The sequence below is a fragment of the Ictidomys tridecemlineatus genome, chromosome 5 (assembly GCF_052094955.1).
Source record: "Ictidomys tridecemlineatus isolate mIctTri1 chromosome 5, mIctTri1.hap1, whole genome shotgun sequence".
Classification (NCBI taxonomy): Eukaryota; Metazoa; Chordata; class Mammalia; order Rodentia; family Sciuridae; genus Ictidomys; species Ictidomys tridecemlineatus.
In genome coordinates this window covers 176,976,282-177,000,952 of record NC_135481.1, presented here as the reverse complement: position 1 = coordinate 177,000,952, position 24,671 = coordinate 176,976,282, and the positions used below count along the sequence as shown (strand labels likewise).

The window sequence follows — 24,671 nt, the reverse complement described above, 5'->3', positions numbered from 1 at the left end:
ATTTCAAAGATCACAATTTTCCTTTTTCCCCTTGTTTTCTGTTCAGGCTGATGTGATTCTTCTTGTCACTTGTTCTATCAGGTATGAATTTTCTTCCCCAAGTAGGTGAATGTATCTTATGTAATTGTGCCAGAGCTAACAGCATGCAGTGTACTTACCAGTGGAGGCGAGCCCATGGCTGCATGTTAGCTGACTTGCAGTTTTCTTGCAGTGGAACTGGTCTTGAGGCAGCCGACTGCCATAATGCTGAGCACATGCTGTATGTCAGGTTCCCCGTGAACACTGTACATGTGTTAAGGAGTTTAATTTTCATAACTGCGATATAAGGTTAGCCCTCTTATCAAACCTATTTTATAGGTGCAGAAACCCCAAAGTGTGTTGAGTCACCCAACCTTTCCTGAGGTCTTCCTTGTTACTAATGGCATATGTGTATAATATAACTGCCTGAGTGAGGGTGTTGCCAGTGGCTGGGGGAGAAAGAATTCTTCACAGAGATGCTTCCTGGAATCCATTAGGCATGTCCGGGAAGCCCTTGGATGTAGGAAGCCGTTTCCGTGTATAGGCATGTTAGTGTTTCCTTAGCTGGCTGAGCCATCGACTGTGATTCATCATTTTTATTCTGAGGGTCTTTGCTGTATGGCACACAGTGAGGAGCTTTAGGAGATTCAGAAATGAACCCTTTGGGGCTGGGGATATAGCTCAGTCAAAGAGTGGCCCTGGGTTCAATCACCAGTAAGGAAAAAAAAAGAAAAGAAGCCTTCTGTGGAGCCTAGCTTTAAGGAGCTTATTCTTATATTGGAACTAGTACAGATGTACAGATCACTCTGACATTCCATAGAAAATACTAAGTAAGGACTGAAACAACAAAAACAAATTGCTACAAACAGAGAAAACCGTAAAGTGGAAAGTGAGTTGAAGGGAGGAAAAACTCTTTTGCAGAGGTGGGGAAGGCTTTGAAAAGTAGATTGTTTTCTTTTTTTTTTTTTTTGGGAGGGGAGTACTGGAGATTGAACTCAGCGTACTCAACCACTGAGCTACATCCCCAGCCCTATTTTGTATTTTATTTAGAGACAGGTTCTCATTGAGTTGCTTAGTGCCTTGCCGTTGCTGAGGCTGGCTTTGAACTTGCGGTCCTCCTGCCTCAGCCTCCTTCTGGGATTACAGACATGCACCACTGTGCTTGGCAAAAGTAGACTGGTTTTCAATTTGGCTTATAGTCTTGTCAGGATTTGGGGATGTGTAGGATAGGTGTTATTCTAGGAAAAGTGGATTATAGCAAGCAGTGCTTCTTCAGTTGACCCAGCTAACTTTTCTGAGTATAAAGGTAGACATCATTTAAAAGGTTGAAGGTGGTTTTATTTCCTTTACATTGTTCTACTCTCCTAGATTTCTCTATAGATTATTTTTGGTTCAGTTTTGCCTCTCTTGATCTCTGTAGGGAGAAGGCTGAACAGACCATCTGGAACCGTTTACATCAGCTTAAAGCTTTGAAGACAAAACGATCCCGCTCCCGGGTGCCTCTGAGGATTGGGATTCTAGGTATCCGGTAATTTGCAGATTTTGTCCTTTTTGAGACTTGGATTCCAAAGGGGCTTATACGCTAGAGTTTCCTTTAGAGGCTCGTATCCCAGGGCATGAAGAAACCTTATATACCCTATGCAACTCTTATTCTTATCATCAAAGGCTACAAGATTAAATGAGATAAAGCCCATAAAAGGGCTTTCCATAGTTCCTGGAAGTATAGGTGCTCAGAAAGTGGTATATCTTTCCTCCAGTCTGATGTAGCTCATGGTGGCATGGGATTATGGATGGGGTAGTGTTTGGAATTTGAAGGAGCAGCATAAAGTTTCAATGTAGGCACCTTTTGTCTGGACCCCTAACACATGCCTGAGTGAAGAGCAGGCCTGCTTTGATTAGTGTGATAGCCACTAGCCTCAGTTATAAGAAAAAAGTTCACCTCAGTTGCTTTAGCCACATTTCCAACTGCTCAGTGGACACACAAGACAACAGCTACCAGGTTGGACAGCACATTCAATCGTATCCATTCAGCACATTCTATCACTTATTAGAATGTTCTGTTAGACAGTTTTGTCCTAAATGGCTAAGAAGCATATTTTAAAAAAATGCTCCCAGCCAGGCATTGTGGTACACATGCCTGTAAACCCAGCAACTTAGGAGGCTGTGGTAGGAGGATTGTGAGTTCAAAGCCAGCCTCAGCAACTTAGCAAGGCCCTAAGCACCTCAGTGAGACCCTGTCTCTAAATAAAATACAAAAATAGGGCTGGGGATGTGGCTCAGTGGTTGAATGCCCCTGAGTACCAATCCTCTGTACCAAAAAAAAAAAAAAAAAAAGCTCCTTATTCTTTCTGTCCCAGAATTTAGTTAACATACTTAACATTATGGATTCTAGTCTGTGTCATTGTGGAATAAATTAATCCCTCATAATGAGTCAACACACATTTAGAGTAAATCTGGTTATACTGATGAATGTAGTAAGAGATGCTGGAAGATGAGATAGCGGAAATTTTTTTTTTTTTATAATATCTGTTTCTTTTAATTGTACACAATACCTTTATTTTATTTATTTATATTTATGTGGTGCTGAGGATCGAACCCAGGGCCTTGCACGAGCTAGGCGAGTTCTCTACCGCTGAGCCACAACCCCAGCCCAGTGGAAATGTTTTGTTTCACTTCACTTTCTTTGTTAGAGAAGCTCCTGAGCATATATCTATTAGGAATCTCAGAAATTTCAAGAATAATTATTTCTTTTAAATAGTAATGGTGGCAGAATATACACAAAGTTGCCATTTTAAAATGTATGTTCTACAGTTGGACATGACACATGTCTGTAATCCCAGTGATTCAGGAGGCTGAAACGGGAGCATTGTAAGTTCCAGGCTAGCTTAGGCAACCAGTGAGACTCTGTCTCAAAATAAAAAGTAAAAAGGAAGCACTGGGGGTGTAGTTCAGTGGTAAAGTGCCCCTTGGTTTAATCCCCAGGACCTCCCCTGCCACACCCACACCCCCACATACACAAAAGAAAAAAAAGCACATTCTATGGTGTTAGTTGGCTTTGTGTTACTGTGACAAAATGCCTGACAAGAACAACTTTCCTTTCACCATCCATGCTATTCCCCTTCTCCCTCTCTTTCCCTCCCACCCCTATTCCCTATCTAGAGGTAATCTTCCTCCCTTGCTCTCCCTCCCAACCCCATTTTGAGTCACTCTTTTATATCAGAGAAGACATTTGGCATTTGTTTTTTGGGGATTGGCTAACTTCACTTAGCATAATCTTCTCTAATGCCATCCATTTCTCTGTAAATGCCATGATCTTATACTTTTTATTGCTGAGTAATATTCCATTGTGTACACATTTTTTAATCCATTCATCCACTGAAGGCATCTAGGTTGGCTCCACAGTTATTTTACTCCTCACACATCAGATAGAGCTCTAATCTCTAGGGTATATAAAGAGCTCAACAAGACAAGCACCAAAAAAACCAAATAATCCAATCAATATATGGGCCAAGGACCTGAACAGATACTTCTCAGAAGAGGAAATACAATCAATCAACAAATATACGAAAAAATGCTCATCATCTCTAGTAATCAGAGAAATGCAAATTAAAACTAAGATACCATTTCACTCCAGTAAGAATGACAGCTATTATGAAGACAAACAACAAGAGCTGGCGAGGATGCGGTACACTCATATCCTGATGGTGGGACTGCAAATTGGTGCAGCCAATTTGGAAAGCAGTATGGAGACTCCTTGGAAAACTGGGAATGGAACCACCATTTGACCCAGCTATTCCTCTTCTCGGACTATATCCAAAGGACTTAAAAACTGCATACTACAGGGACACAGCCACATCAATGTTTATAGCAGCACAATTCACAAGAGCTAAACTGGGGAGCCAACCTAGATTTCCTTGGTTTTCTTATGTAGGAAGATGCAGGTTCCAGTGCTGTGGTTCAAATTTGAAGGATGCTACTAAACTCTTTGAGAATTTTCTGTGCTATGGTCTGTGATTAAAGCTAGGGATGATGGATACTGAGAAGAAGGCATGAAAGCAGATGAGTTTGCAGGTAGATGCTTGTTTCTTTTCCCCGCTAGGCTGCATGGCTGAGAGACTGAAGGAGGAGATCCTCAACAGGGAGAAAATGGTGGATCTCTTGGCTGGTCCGGATGCCTATCGAGACCTTCCCCGACTGCTGGCTGTTGCGGAGTCAGGGCAACAAGCTGCCAATGTGCTGCTGTCTTTGGAGGAGACCTATGCTGATGTCATGCCAGTCCAGACAAACCCCAGTGCCACCTCTGCCTTCGTGTGAGTTATTGCCCAGGACTTGGGAGATGAGACTCTTTTCCTTTTCACTTTTAATATTTTAAAAGTGAAACATAACTTTCATTATGTTAAAAAAAGTATATATATATATGTATATACACGTATACACACACATATATATGTACTTGGAATGGTACAAAACACAAAAAATGATATTGTAAGAGTACTTCACACCCATCATCCCTAGTCTCTAAACTACTTATTCTTTTGTGGTTCAGGGACTTGTGCATGCACGTGCTTAGCCACTGAGCTACATTCCTAGCCCTCTTAATTTTATTTTGCTTAGTTTGCCAGACTGGCCTTGACCTTGCAGTCTTTCTACTTCAGCCTCTGAGATAGCTGAGATTGCAAGTGTGCACTACCTCCCCTCGCTGAATATTTCTTAAAGTGGCATTAAATTTTCTATGACAGGTTTTATAAATTTTTGCAAATTTTATTGGAATAGGCCCATTTATTTACATATTGCCTATGCTGCTTTCATCACTGCAGTAAGAGTTGTGTAGTTGTGACACAGAGGGAGGCCTGTTTACCATCTTTATTTTACAGAACAAGTTTGCTAACCTCTGTTCACTTTAATGGTATCTCATTCTGTTGTTGAAATAAATGTTCAGTAAACACAATAGCTAATATTTATTAAATAGTTCTTCAGTGAACATTTTTGATTCATATCTGTAATTCCTTAACATAAATTAAAATTTTTATACAGAGAATGCAAATCAAAGAGAATGATTTAATTTGGGTATCTAGCAGTTGGATCAGGATTCTGTGAGAAATGCAGGGTCTTCTCTCTCTTCTCTCTGTGCATGCACACACACTGACCACTCACTTTTTATGACACTTATATTTTTTCTGATCTAGATATAAAAAGTTCACATAGTGTGCCCATAAAAATAGAAGCTGGTAATGGTACACGCCTATATTCCTAGCCAGTTGGAAGGCTGAGGCAGGAGGAGTTTGAAGTCAGCCTTGGCAACTTTTTGAGACCTTGTTTTAAAATAAAAAATGAAAAGAACTGGGACTGTAGTTTAGTGGAGAGCGTACCTGGGTTCATTCCACAGAACTGTGACAAAACAAGTCAAGACAGAAATTCATGTGTGGTGAGTCTGTAAGCCATCCCTTCACCTCCGAGCTGCCTCAGGCTAACTACTGTCTTCCATTTACAGTTTGGTTTGTGTTCTGTGACTAGACACTAGTTTTTATTTTTATTTATTTATTTATTTATTTTTTAAGAGAGAGGGAGAGAGAGAAAGAGAGAGAAAATTTTAATATTTATTTTTTAGTTATCGGCAGACACAACATCTTTGTTGGTATGTGATGCTGAGAATTGAACCCGGGCCGCATGCATACCAGGCGAGCGCGCTACCGTTTGAGCCACATCCCCAGCCCCTAGACACTAGTTTTTAAAAGCTAAAAAATGTCTGCTTTAGTTCTTTTTTTTTTTTTTTTTTTTTTTTTTTGAAGATGTCTGGGCTTTTATTCTGTAATGTTTCTATTAAGACTGTGTCCATTAAATGCAAACAAAAAAGGAGGAAATCTTGGCAGAACAGGAGAAGTGATGCACACTTGATGATCGGATCGATTTAAATATTATTCATGGCATACAGCCTGGTCCATGCTCTAGCTGTTTCTATGGCTTGGGCTTCGTTGGTCTTCCACTGCTCCGCTACATCATTTGCTAATGCATCATCTGGATTAGGAGCACTTAACAAAGCCTGGATCGATAGCAGAACTGTGCGGATCTGCAGTGCTGGGGACCACTTATCTTTCAATATATCTAAACATATTCTTCCCAACTTGTCTACATTAGGATGATAAATTTTGGTCATGAAACGTACTTTAGGTGCTGCCATTGGGTATTCTTCTGGAAGGAATAGTTCAAGTTTAAAAGTCCCTCCCTCAAAGGGGGAATCCTGGGGGCCAGCAATGACTACATGAAAATAACAGGCATTGCTCTCATCTGGTTCTGCTTTAATGCCAGGAACTAGTTCTGCCAGCAAACGTTGGGTTTCTGTAGCAGATGTATTATAACAGAACACTCCTGTACAATACTGGGTCAAATTCATCCACTTCATGAGGATAGCTTGAGTCTCTAGGAAAATTGAAGATTTTTGTCCTATTTGACATCTCATTATTAAGACAATTGATATATGGGCTGGGAATGTGGCTCAAGCGGTAGCGCGCTCGCCTGTCATGCATGTGGCCCGGGTTCGATCCTCAGCACCACATACAAACAAAGATGTTGTGCCCGCCGAAAACCTGATGATCCTGCGGGGCAGCCCGGCCATCTTGTCAGATCCCGAGTTTGGCCTCTGGTTTCGTCTCCGGCTCCGCTCGCCTCACGCATGAGTCTGCTTTAGTTCTTTATAGATCTCAGATTGTCCCAGTGTGACTGTGCAAGCTAGAGGATTCAGAGCCAAAAAATAATCCCATGGGAACTCTTGGGGTCATGCCAAGACACCCTGCTCTGTTAACTAAGATCTGGTAACTTTCTTCCCCAGGTCAATAATGCGGGGCTGTGACAACATGTGCAGCTATTGCATTGTTCCGTTCACACGTGGTAGGGAAAGGAGTCGGCCTGTAGCCTCCATTCTGGAGGAGGTGAGGAAGCTTTCTGAGCAGGTGAGTGCTCCAGGCTCTCTTTCTATGATTGTGTCTTGGGAGGATGAGGACAACCTATTCTAATTTTATAGCCTCTGCTGTCTGTATGTTGGGCAAGTGTAAGACCATGCCTGGCCAGAAATACTTGGGTGTATATCTTTGGTTCATCACCCACAAATTATAGGCTTTTTGCTTAGGAGGTAGCACAGTGCAATGGCTAGAGCATGAATTTAAAATCAGGTGACCAAATGTGAATTCTCTCTGTACTATTCTCTAGCCTGGTACCTAGGTATGTCATTTGACCATCTTCTTTGAAACACAATTTCCCCATCTATGAAAAGAAGATAATACCTTCCTTGTAGAGTCATAAAAAAGATTGAGGAAAAGTTTTGATTTTTTTTTTAATATTTATTTTTTAATTTTAGGTGGACACAATATCTTTATTTTACATTTATGTGGTGCTGAGGATCGAACCCAGTGCCTCGTGCATGCTAGGCAAGCACTCTACCACTGTGTCACAACCCCAGCTCTAAGATTGAGGAAAAGTCTTAAATTCTCTGGCATATAGTAGGTTTTGGGGGAATGACACATTAGTCTTTCCTTTTTAGGGGAATCGCCCACATCTGTAGTTCATCTTATCACTGAGTCAGCTTCCTAGGTCAGGGACAGAGAACAGATGAGGGGAGTGAGTCAGATTAAGGCCAGAGGAAAGAGATATGCTTCCCTGCCTCTTTAGAGGAGTTGGTCCCTCAGCCTTTCAGCAGGTCTTTGCCTAGGCAAAGAGGACAGTAAGTGGCACTATGGTTCTTCTCTTCCGGTGGGCTCTCCCTATTTCCTTCCTTGTTTGACTTGGGAACTGTGGGAGCAGGCAGGTTAGCCTCTGCCAGTTCTAAGTCAGTTACTTGCCTTTTGATCACATTCTGGCTCTCTTCTCGTCTTTGCCCTCTTGTGCCTATTCCCAGATAATCCTGTCCTGGATTTGGTCTTTCTTGCTAAGTTGCTGAGGCTGGCTTTGAACTTGTCTTTTTCCTGCCTTAGCCTCCTGAACCCCTGGGATTATAGGTGTGCACCACCACACCTAGCTCATTTAGATTTTTATACTACAGTTGCAAAGAGAATAGAATATTGTGTATTTAACAGAATGTTTGTTATTTTTTCAAACAATGATTATTTATTGATTGATTGAAGTCCTCTGAGCTATATCCAGCCCTTTTAAAATTTTAAGACAGTCCCCTAAGTACTGAGACTATTGAGATCATCCTGCCTCAGCCTCCTAATCACTGGGATTATAGGCCTATGTCCCTTTCCTTTTAAGTATGTGCCTAGGCTGGCCTCAAAATTGAGATCCTTCTGACTCATATTCCTGAGTAGCTCCTGAGGTGCATCAGCTGGTTTAAAGCAGCTTTTTAAATGTCTTCTTTAATTTTTTTAAGTTTGATTTAAAAGATATGGGGGCTAGCAGTATAACTCAGTTGGTAGAGTGCCTGAATTAGGTAGTAATATTGTATGAATATATCTGATTTTGACAATTCTCATGTGATTATATAGGACAATATCCTTGTTTTTAATTTTATACTCAGAAGTATTTAAATTTAAATGGAAAAAATTTAAATACACAGAAAAGAGACTAGTATAAGGATCCGAGCCTCTCTCTGAGCTTACAGTCATCTATTTTTTTTTTTTTAGTTGTTGATTGACCTTTATTTATTTACTTATATGTGGTACTGAGGATCAAACCCAGTGCCTCACACATGCTAGGCAATCGCTTTACCACTGAGCCACAACCCCAGCCCCAGTCATCTAAATTTAACAATGATTACATTGTGCCACATTTGTTTCATATATATATTTTTGTTATTGATAAAATATTTCAAAATGGATCTGGGCATTTCACCTGTAAGTAATTATGCATCTCTAAAAATTAGGATATTTTCAATATCATCAGTTCTAGCAAGACTAATAAAAATTGCTAACTACTGTCTCATCTTGGTCAATCCAAATTTATATTTCCCCATTTGTCCCATAAGTATTTCTGCATATGTGTACGTGTGTGTGTGTGTGTGTGTGTGTGTGTTTAGGTGCTGGGGATAAACCCATTAGTTTTTGTCTTTTTAATATGTGTGCATTTTATCTGTCTATTTATTAAAGTTATAGATGGACACAATACCTTTTATTTATTTATTTCATGTAATACTGAGGATTGAACCCATGCCTCATACTTAAGAGGCAAACACTCTGCCACTGAGCCACAATCCCAGCCCTTTACCTACTTTTTTCCTACAATGAACTTTTTGTTTTAAAATAACTTTACATTTACACAGAAGTTGCAAAGATAGTATAGAGAATTTCCTCTAATATTAACAACTTAAAGAGATTTGGTACTTCAGTCAAAACTAAGAGACTAATGTTAGCACATTATATTAACAAACTTCAGACTTTATTTCGATTTTGCCATTTTTCCCACTAATTGTCTTTTTTCTTTTCCAGGATCCAATCCAGGATCCACGTTGCATTTAGTATATCCTTCTTTTATATTATCAGTTTGTCACACTTTTTAAAAATAGTCTTTGTGGAGACTGGAATCATGTCAGCTAAATGCACTGTTCTGGATTGAGTTTCTGATCAGAAGGGAAAGAAGTTCTAAAGGATGTTATTTGGACAATTGAAAAAGTTTGATTTAAAAGATATGGGGGCTAGCAGTATAGCTCAGTTGGTAGAGTGCCTGAATTAGGTAGTAATATCGTATGAATATATCTGATATTGACAATTCTCTTATGATTATATAGGACAATATCCTTGTTTTTTGTTTTATACTCAGAAGTATTTAGGAGTAAAAGTAGGATGACTTCAGCATATTCTCAGAAGGCTTAAAGTGTGTGTGTTTGTGAATGGGAATGATACATAAATGGACACAACATTAGTTGATGAATATGGGCAAAGGTTATTTGAGAGTTATTTTATAATTGCAGTTTATGTTTGAAATTATGTCAAAGTTAATAAAAATATTTCTGTAGCTACCTTTTTTATGACTTAAAAAATTTTTTTATTAGTTATTGATGGATCTTTATTCATTATTTGTTTATATGTGGTGTTGAGAATCAAACCCAGTGCCTCCCACATGCTAGGCAAGCACTCTACCACTGAGCAACAACCCCAGCCCCTTTTTATGACTTTTTTCATACAAATTTTTGACACACAAATTGAAGACTAGTGTAATAAACGTGATTGTTCAAATTTGTTTTATCCACCTACCTCCTTCCATATATAAATTTTTTTTTCTGAAATATAAATTTTTTTTTCTGAAACGTTTTGAAACTAAGATTTAGGCATTAGCCTGCTTAACATTACATCTTCAGTATGTATCTTCTAAGAATATTTTCCTCTTCATAACCATAATTCCATCATAATATGTTAAAAAAGATATTATCTAATATGCAGTCCATATTCAAAAAGTGTGTTTTTGAGATAAGATTTTACTATGTTGCTGAGGCTAACCTCCAGCTGTTGGGCTCAAGCAATCCTCTTGTCTTGCTTTGGCCTCCTGTATAGCAGGGACTACAGGCAGGTGTCACCAGGCCTGATGTTGTTATTAGTAGTCAGGTATAAAACCTTGAGATTTAGATTATGTATTTTTGGTGAGTATACTTAATAGACTCATGTTATATGACATTCAGTTGTCAAAATATGTCATAAATTAGCAATTGTTTTTGAACAATTTGTTTCTGGTTTCTTTTGTTACTATTCTAAATAATGTTTTGAAGTTTAATTTTTATTTAAGTTTGTTTATTTTTTGGGGGGTGGGGGATTGAACCCAGGCCTTAGCACATGCTAGGCAATGCACTACTACTGAGCTACTCCCCTCTTTTTAAACTTTGAGACAGGGTCTTTAAGTTGCCCAGGCGTGCTTCAGACTTGGTACCCTCCTGCCTCAGCCTCTTGAATAGCTGGGATTAAAGGAGTGCACCATAATACCTGGGTTCCTTAGAATTTTATTCTGCAGGTCAGTTCTTTGGATAAGACTCTGAAGCATGAAATTATTGAGTTAAAGATAGAACACATTTATAGTTGTCTCTTGATAGGTACAGCTAATTTTGATTAAGGCATAAAGCTACTCAGAAATTTTTAACTTCCTTCCAACATAGTTTTCCTTTTTTTAGGGGCTAAAAGAAGTGACTCTTCTTGGTCAGAATGTTAATAGTTTTCGGGACAATTCCGAGATCCAGTTCAACAGTGCAGTGCCTACCAACCTCAGCCGAGGCTTTACCACCAACTATAAAACCAAACAAGGCGGGCTTCGTTTTTCTCACCTTCTGGATCAGGTTTCCAGAGTAGATCCTGAAATGAGGATCCGTTTCACTTCTCCCCACCCCAAGGATTTTCCTGATGAGGTGAGTGTCATCAGTCAGTCGTGGCAAATTATGTCAATATCCTGAAGCATGCCAGAAGGCTGGACCCACTAGGGATGTTAGCAGAGACCTTGAGTCCTGCTTGGGGGACCTTGTGGTATATCAGTATGTCACCCTCTGGATCTAATGCCTCTTTGGAAAAGTTTAATATCCAATAAAGTTGAGATGGAGATAGGACTGATATTGAAGAGGAGGTAAAGACCCCATGTGGGATAGTGAGGGCTGAGCAGAGTGTTTTATCACAAGGTGGGCAGCTGCATGGCAGTGGTGGTGGCGGCGGTAACATTAGCATGGGGAAGATAGGAAGTGGGAAATGTGATGTGGTGGCAGATAGCCCAGGCTTTTGCTTTAGACAGACCTGGGTTCAAATCCCTGCTCTTCCACTGCTTTACCAGTAGAAGTGTAAAGATACATTTTAACTCCTCAACCTCCTCTATAAAGTGGGGATAATAGTTACTTCTTACTTTGAGTGGGTTGTGATAAGATAAAAACTTCAGATTTAGCAGGGTGCTAGGCATTGCAATAGGTAGCCCACATGTAGAACTTTTCTTCTGATGTTTTTGGTTTTGGTGAAACGTCTGTCTTTTGGCCTTATTCCTGCCTTTTCCCTCCTGCATTGTCTTCTTATTGAATTATTTAAGTTCTTAATATGTGTTGTTATTATTGTTGTTTGTTTGTTTGTTTTTTAGTACCAGAGATTGAAACTAGGACCTTGCATATGCTAGACAAGCATTCTACCTCTGAGCTACATCCCCACCCTTTTTATTCATTTTGAGATAGGTTCTAAGTTGTAGAGGCTGACTTTGAACTTGTGATCCCCTTTCCTCAGCTTCCTGATTATAGGTGTGTGTCACTGTGTTGCCCTTCATGTATTTTTGTTTTTTTTTTTAAGTACTAGGGATTGAACTGGGGAGCTTTGTCCCTGAGCTACATCCCAGCCCCTTTTTATTTTGAGATGAGGTCTTACTAAATTGCTGAGGTTGGCCTCAAACATGTGATTCTCCTGTCTTGGCCTCCTGCATTGCTGGAATTACATATTTGTGCTGTCACACCCAGCTTCATGAATTTTTTTTTTAATTTTAATATTTTTTAGTTTTCGGCGGACACATCTTTGTTTGTATGTGGTGCTGAGCATCGAACTGGGGCGGCACGCCCGCTACCACTTGAGCCTCATCCCTAGCCCATGTATGTTTTGATACAGATCCCTGGTCAACATGTTTTTCAGATATTTTCTTCTAGTTTTAATTCAATAGTTTATGACTATGCCCCAAAGATATAGATTTAGGTTTATTTAGGAAAATAAATACAAATTTAAGGGAAAATGGTGCAGGGGCGGAAAGGGGCAGGCCGTTGTGGGTGAAGTAAGGAATATGCGTTTTGTGCAGGCCATCTCCAGAGGGAGAAACAGTCTTGTGTTTCTTGAGGTGGTTAATTAGTTTGTGAGATAGATGGAAAAAATTGCTATTTTTTCCTTCCTGGCTCCTGACCCTTGTATCAGTCCTACCTGATAAACTCCCTGGCTTGAATCTCATTTCTCCTTGCTTTCTTCTTCCCACTCTTTGAAATATCTGGGGGAGAGAGAAGATGGCTTGAGTAAAAGTTAGGAGTTTGGGTAATTTGGGTTTGATTTAATCAACCTTTTAATTACTTGGAAAACAAACCCTGGAGGAGAAACAAAGTGGTATTATTTTCTGCAAGGTGCTGTGGTGGGATTTGGGGGCTCACAGTGTGTTCTGTTTAATCAGGTTCTGCAGCTGATTCACGAAAGAGGCAACATCTGTAAGCAGATCCACCTGCCTGCCCAGAGTGGAAGCAGTCGTGTGCTGGATGCCATGCGGAGGGGGTCAGTCTTACTTGGGCAGGGGACATCCTGTACCTTTCCATTTTTCTTTAATGACCAAACAATATTAACACCTATCACTTAGGTGGTGTTAGGAACCTAGCATGGTTTATGGCACATAGTAGGTACTCATAAAATCATTGTGTGAGTAGTGCCTGTGGACATTGGGACTTGACATTCTTTATAAGCAGAATAAGAATTTAATCATTCATTTCATTTGTTTACCATTTTTTAAAAAATTTTTATTAGTTTTTGATGGACCTTTATTTATTTATTTTTATATGTGGTGCTGAGGATCGAACCCAGTGCTTCACACTTGCTAGGCAAGTGCTCTACCACTGAGCCACAACCCCAGCCCTAGCATATTTTTTATTGAGCACCTACCAAATGATATACTGAGTGATCGTTTTGTTTTTTCAGTACTGGGGATTGAACCCAGGGCTTGTAATCCTAGGCAAGTGCTCTACATCCCAAACTGGTTAATTTTAAGATAGGGTCTTGCTAATAAGTTGCCCAGGCTGACCTCAAACTAATGATCCTTCTCCTGCAGCCTCTTGGGTAGCTGGAATTATAGGTGTGCACTGCCACATCTGATTGACTTTGAGGCTTTGGTCCTTTAACTTTTGAGAATAATGAAGTCTTTTAGGTCTTGAAATTTAAATGTAGCTCAGTTCACTTACTTTGGGAATAATAAGTATCACGGAGGTAAGATTTCGGGGTGAATGGAACCCAAGGCTAATTGCATAGAGCCAGTACCTTGCCTTGTTTTCCATAATGGCAGAGAGCTTTAGAAATCCTCTTAAATGTTTAGTGTGTCTTGATTTGTTAAGTAAAAAGCCTATTTAAAATAAAAATTCATAATCTAAATTAAATCACGTTTGATCAAAAGGGCTCTTTAACCTACTACTACTGTGCCATGCTTTGTGAATGAGAGGTGATTTATAGTATTATCTTTAAAAAATTTTTTTAGTTGTAGATGGACACAATATCTGCCTATCTTTCTTCCTTTTCTTTTTTCTTTTCTTTCGTCACTGAGGGTTGAACCTAGTGCCTCATATGTACAAGGCAAGTGCTCTACCACTGAGTTACAGCCCAGCCCTACTGTTATCTTTTTATAACATTAATTTAAAAAAGATTGGTGGGCTGGGGGTGTAGCTCAGTGGTAGAGCATTTGCCTAGAGTGTGCAAGGCCCTGGATTTAGTCCTCAGCAATGGAAAACAAAAAGATTGGTTCATGTAGGTCTTTCTTTTTGTTCTTTATTACAGATATTCAAGAGAAGCTTATGTGGAGTTAGTTCACCATATCAGAGAATCTATCCCAGGTATGTTTAAAAAACTGAGCATATTAATCTGTTGTAGTTCATAGCTATCTTAGTCAGATACAGGCCACACCAATCCCTGTGACGCCATGTTATACTTCTCTTGCTCCTCTTCATTTTACCCCCTTCCCTCTTTTTGTACATCTTTAGGCCTGAGAGAGATTTCTGTAGTCTTTGTGTTTGTTTCCGAATATGTGGAAAAGATCTCTGCCCTTCTTCTTTTTTTTTTTCAATACTGTTGAATGAACTAGGGATTCTCTACCACTGAGCTATATCTCCAGGTCTTTTTTTAAATTTTTTTAAATTTTTTATTTTGACATAGGGTCTCACAAAGTTGCTTAGGGCCTTGATAAGTTGCTGAGGCTGGCCTTTAACTTGCAATCCTCCTGCCTCAGCTTCCCAAGTCATTGGGATTCCAGGTGTGTGCCATTGCTCACACTGCACTGTTGCTACTGTTTAAAATTAACATGTGTTAAACTAAATTTAAAAGGATATGTTTTGACCCATAAATAGGTACAATTATCATATGTTTATTTAAAAAAATAGAAGAATATTTTTGTATGAGGTGCTTCAAGATTTTCACTCATAAAAGCAGGACCAATTTGAAAATGTATACTCCTAGTGCATTTCCGAATTTGTCATTTGAACTTAAACTACCTTTTCTAGTGCCGGGAGATGCAGGCTGAGAAGGTAGCTCCGGCATTGATCATGGTGGAGAAGCAGGTCCATCCTCCTTGCTCTGATGGTGTTTCTGTTTTACTTTGGTGTGGCCTGAGTATCCCAGAACGCCTTACACTTACCCTCCTCTCTCTCTAATTCATAATGCCAAAGGCTCCTCTTGAAGGTAAGCATCATCATCCTCTTGCCCTTTTTCCATTGTTGTGTATCACAGGTGTGAGCCTCAGCAGCGATTTCATTGCTGGCTTTTGCGGGGAGACAGAGGAAGACCACCTGCAGACAGTGTCTTTGCTTCGGGAAGTTCAGTACAACATGGGTTTCCTCTTTGCCTACAGCATGAGACAGGTGAGCCCTAGGATGGGGAAGAGCTGACCAGCTTGGGGCTGATTATAGACACCTGGGCCGAGAAGAGGGGCAGGAAGGCAGTCCTTGCAAAACCACAGGATCTTACTCTTCTTTTTTATTTTTCAAGTTACCTCTTGTCTATTTTTTGACACAATTCAGCAATTTGAGATGAAAAAAGATTACTGTGCCAATGTTCCTGTTTATTAAAATATTTTAAATGATATTTAGGTTGTTTAACATTTTAATTTGGAAGGAAAGAGACTTATTCTGATAAGAAATCTAAAAGATTTCTCAACATAAACTTCTTTTCTGGTCTATGAATGTTTATTTTACAGTAACCTCTTGTCATCTTACCAGCCACCCTTAACTATTTTTAATTGCTATTTTTCTTGGGGTTTCCCCTGTAACATAAATTCCCAGGAAAATAAAGCAGATTAGAAAGGAAAGGAAGAATAAATAATATTTTCTTCCGAGAAAGATAATTCTGGTCTGCCATTTTCTTGGTGGTGGGAATTGATTTGCATGGGTCACTCATCATCCCCCAGTTACCTTAAACCAGCATGCCTGGAGCTCAGGAAAGCTGACTGACGAATGAACCTCAAGCTCATTAATTTGTTTTAAATCCCACTGCCTAATGTTCTGTAGGCAGTGTAAGTGGGCCAGTGTATTTTCATGTCTTTTGCAGAATTACTTCAGAGAAAAAGCTTCAGAGGAGCTTTTAGATTCTGTTTTGCTTCTTTTCCATGGACATCACAAATTCTTCTTTTTTTTTTTGGTAGTTGTAGATGGACAGAATGCCTTTATTTTATTTGTTTTTTTATTTTTATGTGGTGCTAAGAATCGAAGCCAGTGCCTCACGCATGCTAGGTGAGCGCTCTGCCACTGAGACACAGCCACTCCTTTTTTTTCTTTTTTGGTTATCAGGGATTGAACCCAGGGGAGCATAACCACAGAGCCACATCGCCAGCTATTTAGCCTTTTTATATTTTATTTAGAGACAAGGTCACAGTAAGATGGTAGGGCCTTGCTAAATCGCTGAGGCTGGCCTTGAACTCTTGATCCTCCTGCCTGATATAGGTGTGAATCACCATACCTGGCACAAGTTGTTATAGGATGTCTGTGGGCATTGAATATGAGTGTTCATTTTGGGCCCCAATTCCTAGTTAGTGTTAGGATTATAGAAGACTTGAATCAAATAACCTAGTAGATGAGGACAGGTACTCAAATTGTGCCTTTGCCACTTAGTAACTATGTGACATTGGGCAAGGTTCTTGGTTTTCTCATTGGTGAAATGAGGATAACATTAGTTCCAACTTAATAGGGTTGTTTTTTGAGTAGTCAGTAAGAACACGTATTACCTAAGTAGTATTCTGAACACAGTAAGTGCATGATAAGGGTAAGTTATTGCTGACAAGACAGAATGGAATAAGACCCAAGTATTTTAGGCTCTGTTTTTCTCTTTGGATTTTCTTATTCTTTCAAAGGGAGATTGGTTTGAATGTTCACATGGTAGAGTATAGATTTTTCTTTTATTCCATAGTTTTATCTAACTCGTTGTTTCTTCAGCTGTTTTGAACATGATCTTAAGTACATTAAGAAATATATTTGAACATTTGCACAACTTTGGTTTTGGATGTTTAAAGACTTTTCAAGTGTAATTTATTTTGTTGACTAGGTAATACATGCTTATGGTGTAAAATTCCAAAGGTTAAAATGACATAAAGTGAGAAGTAGTTCTTCCTTCTTCTCAGGTTGCCTAGTTTTTCAGTTCCTTCCTTGGAGGCAATCGCTCTTAGTAATTTCTTCTATAACCTTCCAGTGTATTTCATGTATTTCTAAACACATTTATATGTATTTATTCTACATCAAAGATCTACATGTTAATCTGTATATATTTCATTTAATAACATTTTGAAGACCTGTTTATTTAGTACATATTGAGCTATTATTCTTATACAGCTGTATAATACTTCATTGGGTAGATAAATTATAATTTGTTTTACTAGTTGCCTATCTATAAGCAATGAGGCTGCTTTGCACCTTTTGTCTTTATAAACAGTGCTGATGAGTAACCTAATACATGAATTATTTAGTATAACCCTTTGTGATAAACATCAAGAGTAATTTTGAGGGAGGGGGATGTGGCTCAAGGGATAGCGCGCTTGCCTGGCATGCGTGCGGCCTGGGTTCGATCCTCAGCACCACATACAAACAAAGATGTTGTGTCCGCCGAGAACTAAGAAAAAATAAATAAATGTTAAAATTCTCTCTCTCTGTCCCCCCCCCCTCTCTCTCACTTAAAAAAAAAAAAAAGAGTAATTTTGAGTCTATGTTTTTTTTTTTTTTTTTAAACTTAACTCAAGAATCTTTATTTATTTATTTATTTGGTGGTGCTAGGGATTGAACCCATGGTCTTGTGCATGGGAGGCAAGCACTCTACAAACTGAGCTATATCCCAGCCCCATGTCTATGATTTTTTATATGCTAAATTTAGAATTTGACCCTTGCAAAAATGCAATTCTACTTCAGAGAGAACCTTTTTCTCTTGGAATGTTCCCAGATCCAGAGAAATCTCTCAGTTCCTTACATGTGTTTCTGTCATGTGTCTGTAACTTGCAGGTAGATTGAACATATTTTCTCCATACCTTACAAATAGATTCTATGTCTTTACTGACCTCCATCTTCTCTTTTTTGTAGAAGACACGGGCTTATCATAGGCTGAAGGATGACGTCCCAGAAGAAGTAAAATTAAGGCGTTTGGAGGAACTTATCACTGTTTTCCGAGAAGAAGCTTCAAAAGCCAATGGGACCTGTGTGGGCAGTACCCAGCTGGTACTGGTAGAAGGGGTAAGGCCATATGTATACGTATATATTTTATTTTTATTTTTATGGTACTGGGGATTGAAGCCAGGGCTTACCACATGCTAGACAAGCAGTCTGCCACTGAGCCACACTCAGTACCTTTTTATTTTGAGACAGGGTCTTGCTAAATTTCCCATGCTAACCTTGAACTTGTTGATTTTCTGCCTCAGCCTCCTGGAATTTCAGGCATTTACCACCATGCCTGACATATTATTTTTTAGAACGCAGTATATTTCTCCTTTATTTATATCTTTTTTGATGTTTTTAGTTAAAGTTTTTTTTGTAATTTTCAGAATATAAGCCCTGTACATGTTTTATAACATCTACACGTATTTCATTTAAATTTTATATATATATATATTTTATACATGAAAGAGTCTGTCAGAGCTGACAAATCAAGGCACATCCCTCCATAATGGAGAGAGGCTCATTTAAAATCTTTTTGGAGCTATTGTAAATGGTATTGTGTTTTCAGTTTTGGTATCTGTTCATTGCTATTGTATAGAAATTGAATTTTTTATGTTTATCTTATAGTCTATTAACCTTCCTGAATTCAGTGGTTCTAACAGGACTTTTTTTCCCCCTCTTGGTAGATTCTTTGGAATTTTCTTGTTTACAAACATGTCATGTTTTTTCTTCCTTCTTGATGTAACAAAGTTCCCTCTTTTGTTGTTCCTTCTCTATTTATTGGAGGAACTTATCACTGTTTTTCGAGAAAAAAACATTTAGAGAACCTCCCTATAGCCAAATTCTCTTGGTTTCCTTCACCTTGGAGGGCCTTCACTTCTGTCTCACTACTGAAGGGTGTTTTTGCTGGATGCTGGGTTCTGGGTTGGTAGTGCTTTTCTTTTAGCTCTTGAAAACTGTGCTACTTCCTTCTAGCCTCCATTGTTTCTGATGGGAAATTGTAGTATTTTCCCCTTGTAAGGGAAGACATTTTTCATTCACTGCCTTTAAGAATTTTGTTTGCTTTGGTGCTAATGATTAAATGATATTCAGTTTAAGTGTCTGGATTTTATTTAGCCAGGCAGTTAACTTGTTTGCAATTCAGTTAGATCCTTTCAAGGCTTAGTTTTTCTGTTCCTTTTTTTTTTTTTTTTTGACATTTTTTAGTTGTAGAGGGATACACAATATCTTTGTTTATTAATTTATTTTTTATTTGGTGCTGAGGATGGAACCAGTGCCTCACACATGCTAGGCAAGCACTCATCCACTGAGCTCCAGCCCAGCCCGTGTGGTTTTCTTTTCTTTCTTTTTTTGCAGTGCAGGGAATGAAACCCGTGCCTTATGCATGGTAGGCAAATGCTCTACCACTGAGCTACACCCCCAGCTCTCAAAGCTGTTTTTCATCGTGTTAGAAGCACTTTTTTGTTTTGGGGATAATTCAGCATTATGACTAGGTTATAGCCTTAGTTGGGTGTGGTGGTGCACACCTGTAGTTCCAGCTACCCAGGAGGCTGGGGCTGGAGGGTTTGAGCATAGCCTGGGCAACACAGACCCTGTCTCAAAAAACAGACTCACCCTTTCAGGAGTTGGCTACTGAATGTTCCAAGGAACCAGTGAAGACTATTTGTTGGCAGATCAAGTGATTTTCAGCCCTGTTTCAGCTCTGGGAATGGTTCGGCTGACAGTTTCCAGGTTGCTCTCTGGCTAATTTCATGGAGTTTGACTCTGTACTTGAGTTTTCAGCAGAGACTTGTGAGTATTCCATGAATATTTCTAGAGTTTTTTTTTTTTCTAGAATTTTTTTTTTTTTTTCCTACTTACCTCCCTTCTTTCTACAGTTTGCTACAAATTTTTTAGCTTTCTCAGGATGTTTGAACCTGATTCCTTTCTTTCTCTATTTTTTTTTCTTTCCATACTGGGAATTGAACCCAGGGCCTTGGACATGTTAGGCAAGTACTCTATCAACTGAGATATATCCCCAGCTCCCAGGCCTTTTTTTTTTTTTTTTTTTTAATATTTTTTTTTAGTTGTAGATGGACACAATATCTTTATCTTCATTTATTTATTTTTATGTGGTTCTGAGGATCGAACCCAGAGGGCCTCATGCATGCAAAGCAGGCGCTCTACCATTGAGCTACAGCCCCAGCCCCATCCCAGGCCTTTTTAATATTTTATTTAGAGGCAGGGTCTCGTTCAGTTACTTAGGGCCTCACTAAGTGGCTAAGGCTGGCTTGGAACTAGCAATCCTCCTGCCTCAGCCTCCTGAGCTGCTGGGATTACAGGTATTTACCACTGTGCCTGGCAATTTCTGTCACTTAAAATCGGTAGAAGAGAAAGACTTCGGCATTTTCAAGAAGTGAATCCCATCACAGTGGTTCACTTATTCTTTAGCCTCATGTTGTGTAGGAGACTGTCATTTTGAATCTGCCTGTTCAATAGGGGCAAGTAATCCAGGCCAAACAATCCCAGAACACTCTGATTACTATGAGACTATGTAACATGAATGTTGATTTGCCAAGTGCATAACCTATAAATACCTGGGCTTTAGGCTTGTTAGAAGTTCATTTCTTCAGAAAGCACTTCTGCCTAGACTCATTGATTGAACGATTCATTAAAGTGCAGTTATCAATGGAGTATGGTGGCAGGCCCGTCCCAGCTACTTCAGAAACTGAGGCAAAAGGATCACAGTTTTTTTTTTTTTTTTTTTCTTAAAATATTTATTTGGGGCCTGGGGTTGTGGCTCAGTGGCAGAGTGCTTGCCTAGCATGTGTGAGGCACTGGGTTTGATTCTCAGCACCACATACAAATAAATGAACAAAATAAAGGTTCATCAACATCTAAAAATTAAAAAAAATATATTTTTTTGGTTGTAGATGAAACAATATTTTTATTTTATTTATTTATTTTTTTATGTGGTGCTAAGCATTGAACCCAGTGCCTCACACATGTGAGGCAAGTGCTCAACCACTGAGCTCCAACCCCAGCCCTGAGGATCACAAGTTTGAGGCCAGCCTGAGCAATTTAGTGAGACTCTGTCTCAAAATAAAAATAAAAAGGTCAGGGGATGTAGCTCAGTGTAGAGTGCCTCTGGGTTCAATCCCAGTATTGCCAAAACAAACAAACAAACAAAACATTATAGTTTCTTCTTTGTGCCATGTACCATCCTGGGTTAGTACCTTGAATACTGAGCTTTCTGTGGTCTTGAAGGCTTGAGACAGAGAAGGCACAGTTTCTGCCCTCCTAGAATTGAGAATTGTCACAAATTCATAACATTTTCTTTCTGTAGCCCAGCAAACGCTCTGCCACTGACCTGTGTGGCCGGAATGATGGAAATCTTAAGGTGATCTTTCCTGATGCAGAGATGGAGGACACTGCTAACCCTGGGCTCAGGGTCAGAGCACAGCCTGGGGACTATGTGCTAGTGAAGGTAAGGTATTCTTTGGACTTTTGGCTTGAAATGAATATTAGTTTGGATAATTCGGTGGAATAAATTTTTTTCCTAGAGAGATTCTTTAATAAAATAAAAATCTCTTCTCAACCAGTACAATGAAAGGGTACCTTGGATTAAATTTTTGACCACTTATAATGAATGCCTTCTTGTTTTTCTGATCTTTTCTCCTGATGAGCTCTTGGGTATATAGTAGCATGCAATTTTCTGCTGCAAGAGAGGCCAGGAAGTGCGGGTGATTTTAAGTGAGTGGAGAGTACCCTCTGCCAGAGGCTGGCATGCCTTTGGGATTCTCGGATATCCAGGCATCCTTGACTCATAGGTGCTCCCATTTCCTGCGTCCCTTCCCTGCATTTTCCTTTTAAAATTTCTGACAATTGCTAGGAGTGGTGGCACATGCCTATAATCCCAGTGACTCCAGAGACTGATACTGGAGATTGCAAATTCAAAGCCAGCCTCAGCAATTTAGCGAGGCCCTAAGCAACTTAGTGAGACCCCGTCTCAAATTAAAAAAATTAAAAAGGGCTAGGGATATGGCTCAGTGGTTAACTATCCCTGGGTTTAATCCCTGATATAGAAAAATTTTTTTTCTGTGTCTAATTTTCTTGTCGTATTTTGAGGGTTTGCTTCTTTGACTTTTAGTTGCTTTGCCAAACCACATTTTTTTTAAAGATTTATTTTTTTAGTTGTAGTTGGTCAGAATACCTTTATTTTATTTTTATTTGGTGCTGAGGATTGAACCCAGGGCCCCACATGTGCTAGGCAAGTACTCCACCGCTGAGCTACAACCCCAGCGCCAAACCACATTTTTTTCTGTTGTAATTATGGGTCACTTGACAAAAAGGGATTAGGTTGGTGGGCTGGTTGTAGCATTAGTATTTTTTTCAAAATGGAAGAGTTTAATTTGGCAAGAACTTGAAATTGAACTCAACTTTTTCTTTTCTTTCTTTTTTTTAAATACTGGGGATTGAACCTAGGGCCTCGCACATGCTATGTAAGAAGAGCTCTATCACTGAGCTGTACCTCTACCTCTAAATATTTTGTTCCAAGTGACATAAATCCCACAAGTATGATTTAGAGGAATGATTGAAATGAAGAAGGAGCTGTAGAACAGGGTTGGTTCTTTGTTTCTCTTTTCTGCTGTTGGCATGTTCTGCCCACTCTGGGCTTACTAGAACACTCTCATAAATTTCATGCATTTGCCTGTTCTCAGCCTTGGTGGAACTGGTTATGTGTTTACTCTGCATCTGCATCTAATGCAACACTGATGGGGAAGAAACACACAGTTTGATGGTAGATTAGGGTACATGGTGGCCACAGAGAGCTCCAAATTCAGTGGCTTAACTAAGGTAGGAATTCTCTTCCTCCTGAGAATCTGGATATGGAGTGTTGAGGACTGGTGATTGTGATGGCTGTATGAGTAGGGCTCCAGGGTCCAGGGCCCAGAATTCTGTTTTTTGTTCTGTCTCTGCCTTCACTCCCAAGGTCCCCTCATTCAGAAGGCTCTAGCCACCCTATTCATATTCAGCAGTAACTGGGAAGGAGGAGAAGGGCATGCTCTCCTCCTTTTAGGATGCTTTGTAGAAGTTCCCTGTATCCTTCTGCCATAGTAACATATCACACTCGGCCGCAAAAAAACTGAGAAGTTGGATCTTCATTCTGAATGACCACGTGCCCAGCAAAGGATTGAGAATTCAGTTACTAAGGAGGAAGAGAAGAGATGTTGGGGTGTAGGTAGTAGTCTTTGGTGCATGAATTGACTGCACTTTTTCAAATTCATGACCATAAAAATCAAATGAACCTCAGCATGGCCCTGAAATCCTGATCCCACTATGTTTTCCTTGTAAATTGATTTCCCCACTCTCTTAAAACTTCACTCTCCTTTGTGCAATCCTTTGTGTTTTGCTGATGTCTTTGCCTCATATTTTAGAGAAAATATGTACAGTTAGACAAAACGTCATTGTCTGTTTTCTACAGCCTGTCACTTGTCTACCTTCCTGGGACCATAGGTGGTGTCTGCATCCTCTGCTGTCCGTGCTGCCCCTTGGGCCTTACGTCCAGCCTTCCCATTCTCAAGAGATTGGCATTTATCTCCTCCATCTCTTGCATCTTAATGTGGCTAAAATGGAATTACTCTCTCCCACTTTTCAAGCCTTCCCCATTTCAGAGAGTGGCACCACTTAGCCGCTGAAGCCCCCAGCAGGCGCTCTCCTGCATTCCCCTTTGCAGACAGTCTGCGTCAGTCTCACCTCCGGAGTACGCCTGGGACCCGGCCACTTCATCCTCTCTCCAAGCAGCTTCCTTGGTCTTTTGCTTGCATATTTTAAAAATGAATCATACTGAAATACACCACAAGTGTAGACAGTTGCCCACATTATAAGTGAAATTATATGATGAATTATAGTGGCACTACCCATGTAAGTGTCACCCAGATTGAAAAGAAGTATTTTCAGAACCCCAGAATCCTCTTTCATGTTCCTCCCAGTCACTCCCCTTCTCTACATTTTAAAATTAACTGCTTTCCTGATTTCCATATCATAGTTTAGTTTTGGCTGGGTTTGATTGTCATCAAAACGAATTACACAGTATATAGTTTTGGTGTCTCCCTTCTGTCCCTCAAATTGCGTTCTGTGAATCAACCGTGATTATATTTTTTCATCACCACAATTTATATGGGTATTGTACCATTGGTGGCCGTTTGGTTGTTTCCAGTTTGGAGCAATTTCACATAATATTGCTCTGAGTATTCCTGTACATGTGTTTTGGTGCACATGTATATTTGCTTCTGTTGGATATCTGAGTTGGAATTGCTGGGTCATAGGGTATGTATGATAGAAATAGCCAAAGTGATTGTGTCATTTTATACTCCTGCCAGCAGTGCTT

The 24,671-nt window shown here is 39.6% G+C and overlaps 1 protein-coding gene across 3 annotated transcripts in view; it reads left to right on the top strand.

Annotated features, from left to right (window-relative positions):
• Cdk5rap1 (CDK5RAP1 mitochondrial tRNA methylthiotransferase) overlaps positions 1-24,671 on the top strand; it is a 32,006-nt gene that overhangs the window by 5,871 nt on the left and 1,464 nt on the right. For all 3 annotated transcript variants that reach the window (XM_005329924.5, XM_013360582.4, XM_078051631.1), the window contains 10 exons: positions 47-81; positions 1,439-1,539; positions 4,118-4,328; positions 6,845-6,965; positions 11,102-11,332; positions 13,096-13,193; positions 14,457-14,512; positions 15,402-15,532; positions 18,230-18,379; positions 21,627-21,767. In XM_005329924.5, the coding sequence (XP_005329981.2) occupies positions 47-81; positions 1,439-1,539; positions 4,118-4,328; positions 6,845-6,965; positions 11,102-11,332; positions 13,096-13,193; positions 14,457-14,512; positions 15,402-15,532; positions 18,230-18,379; positions 21,627-21,767 (1,275 nt within the window). The remainder of the gene's footprint in view (positions 1-46; positions 82-1,438; positions 1,540-4,117; positions 4,329-6,844; positions 6,966-11,101; positions 11,333-13,095; positions 13,194-14,456; positions 14,513-15,401; positions 15,533-18,229; positions 18,380-21,626; positions 21,768-24,671) is intronic.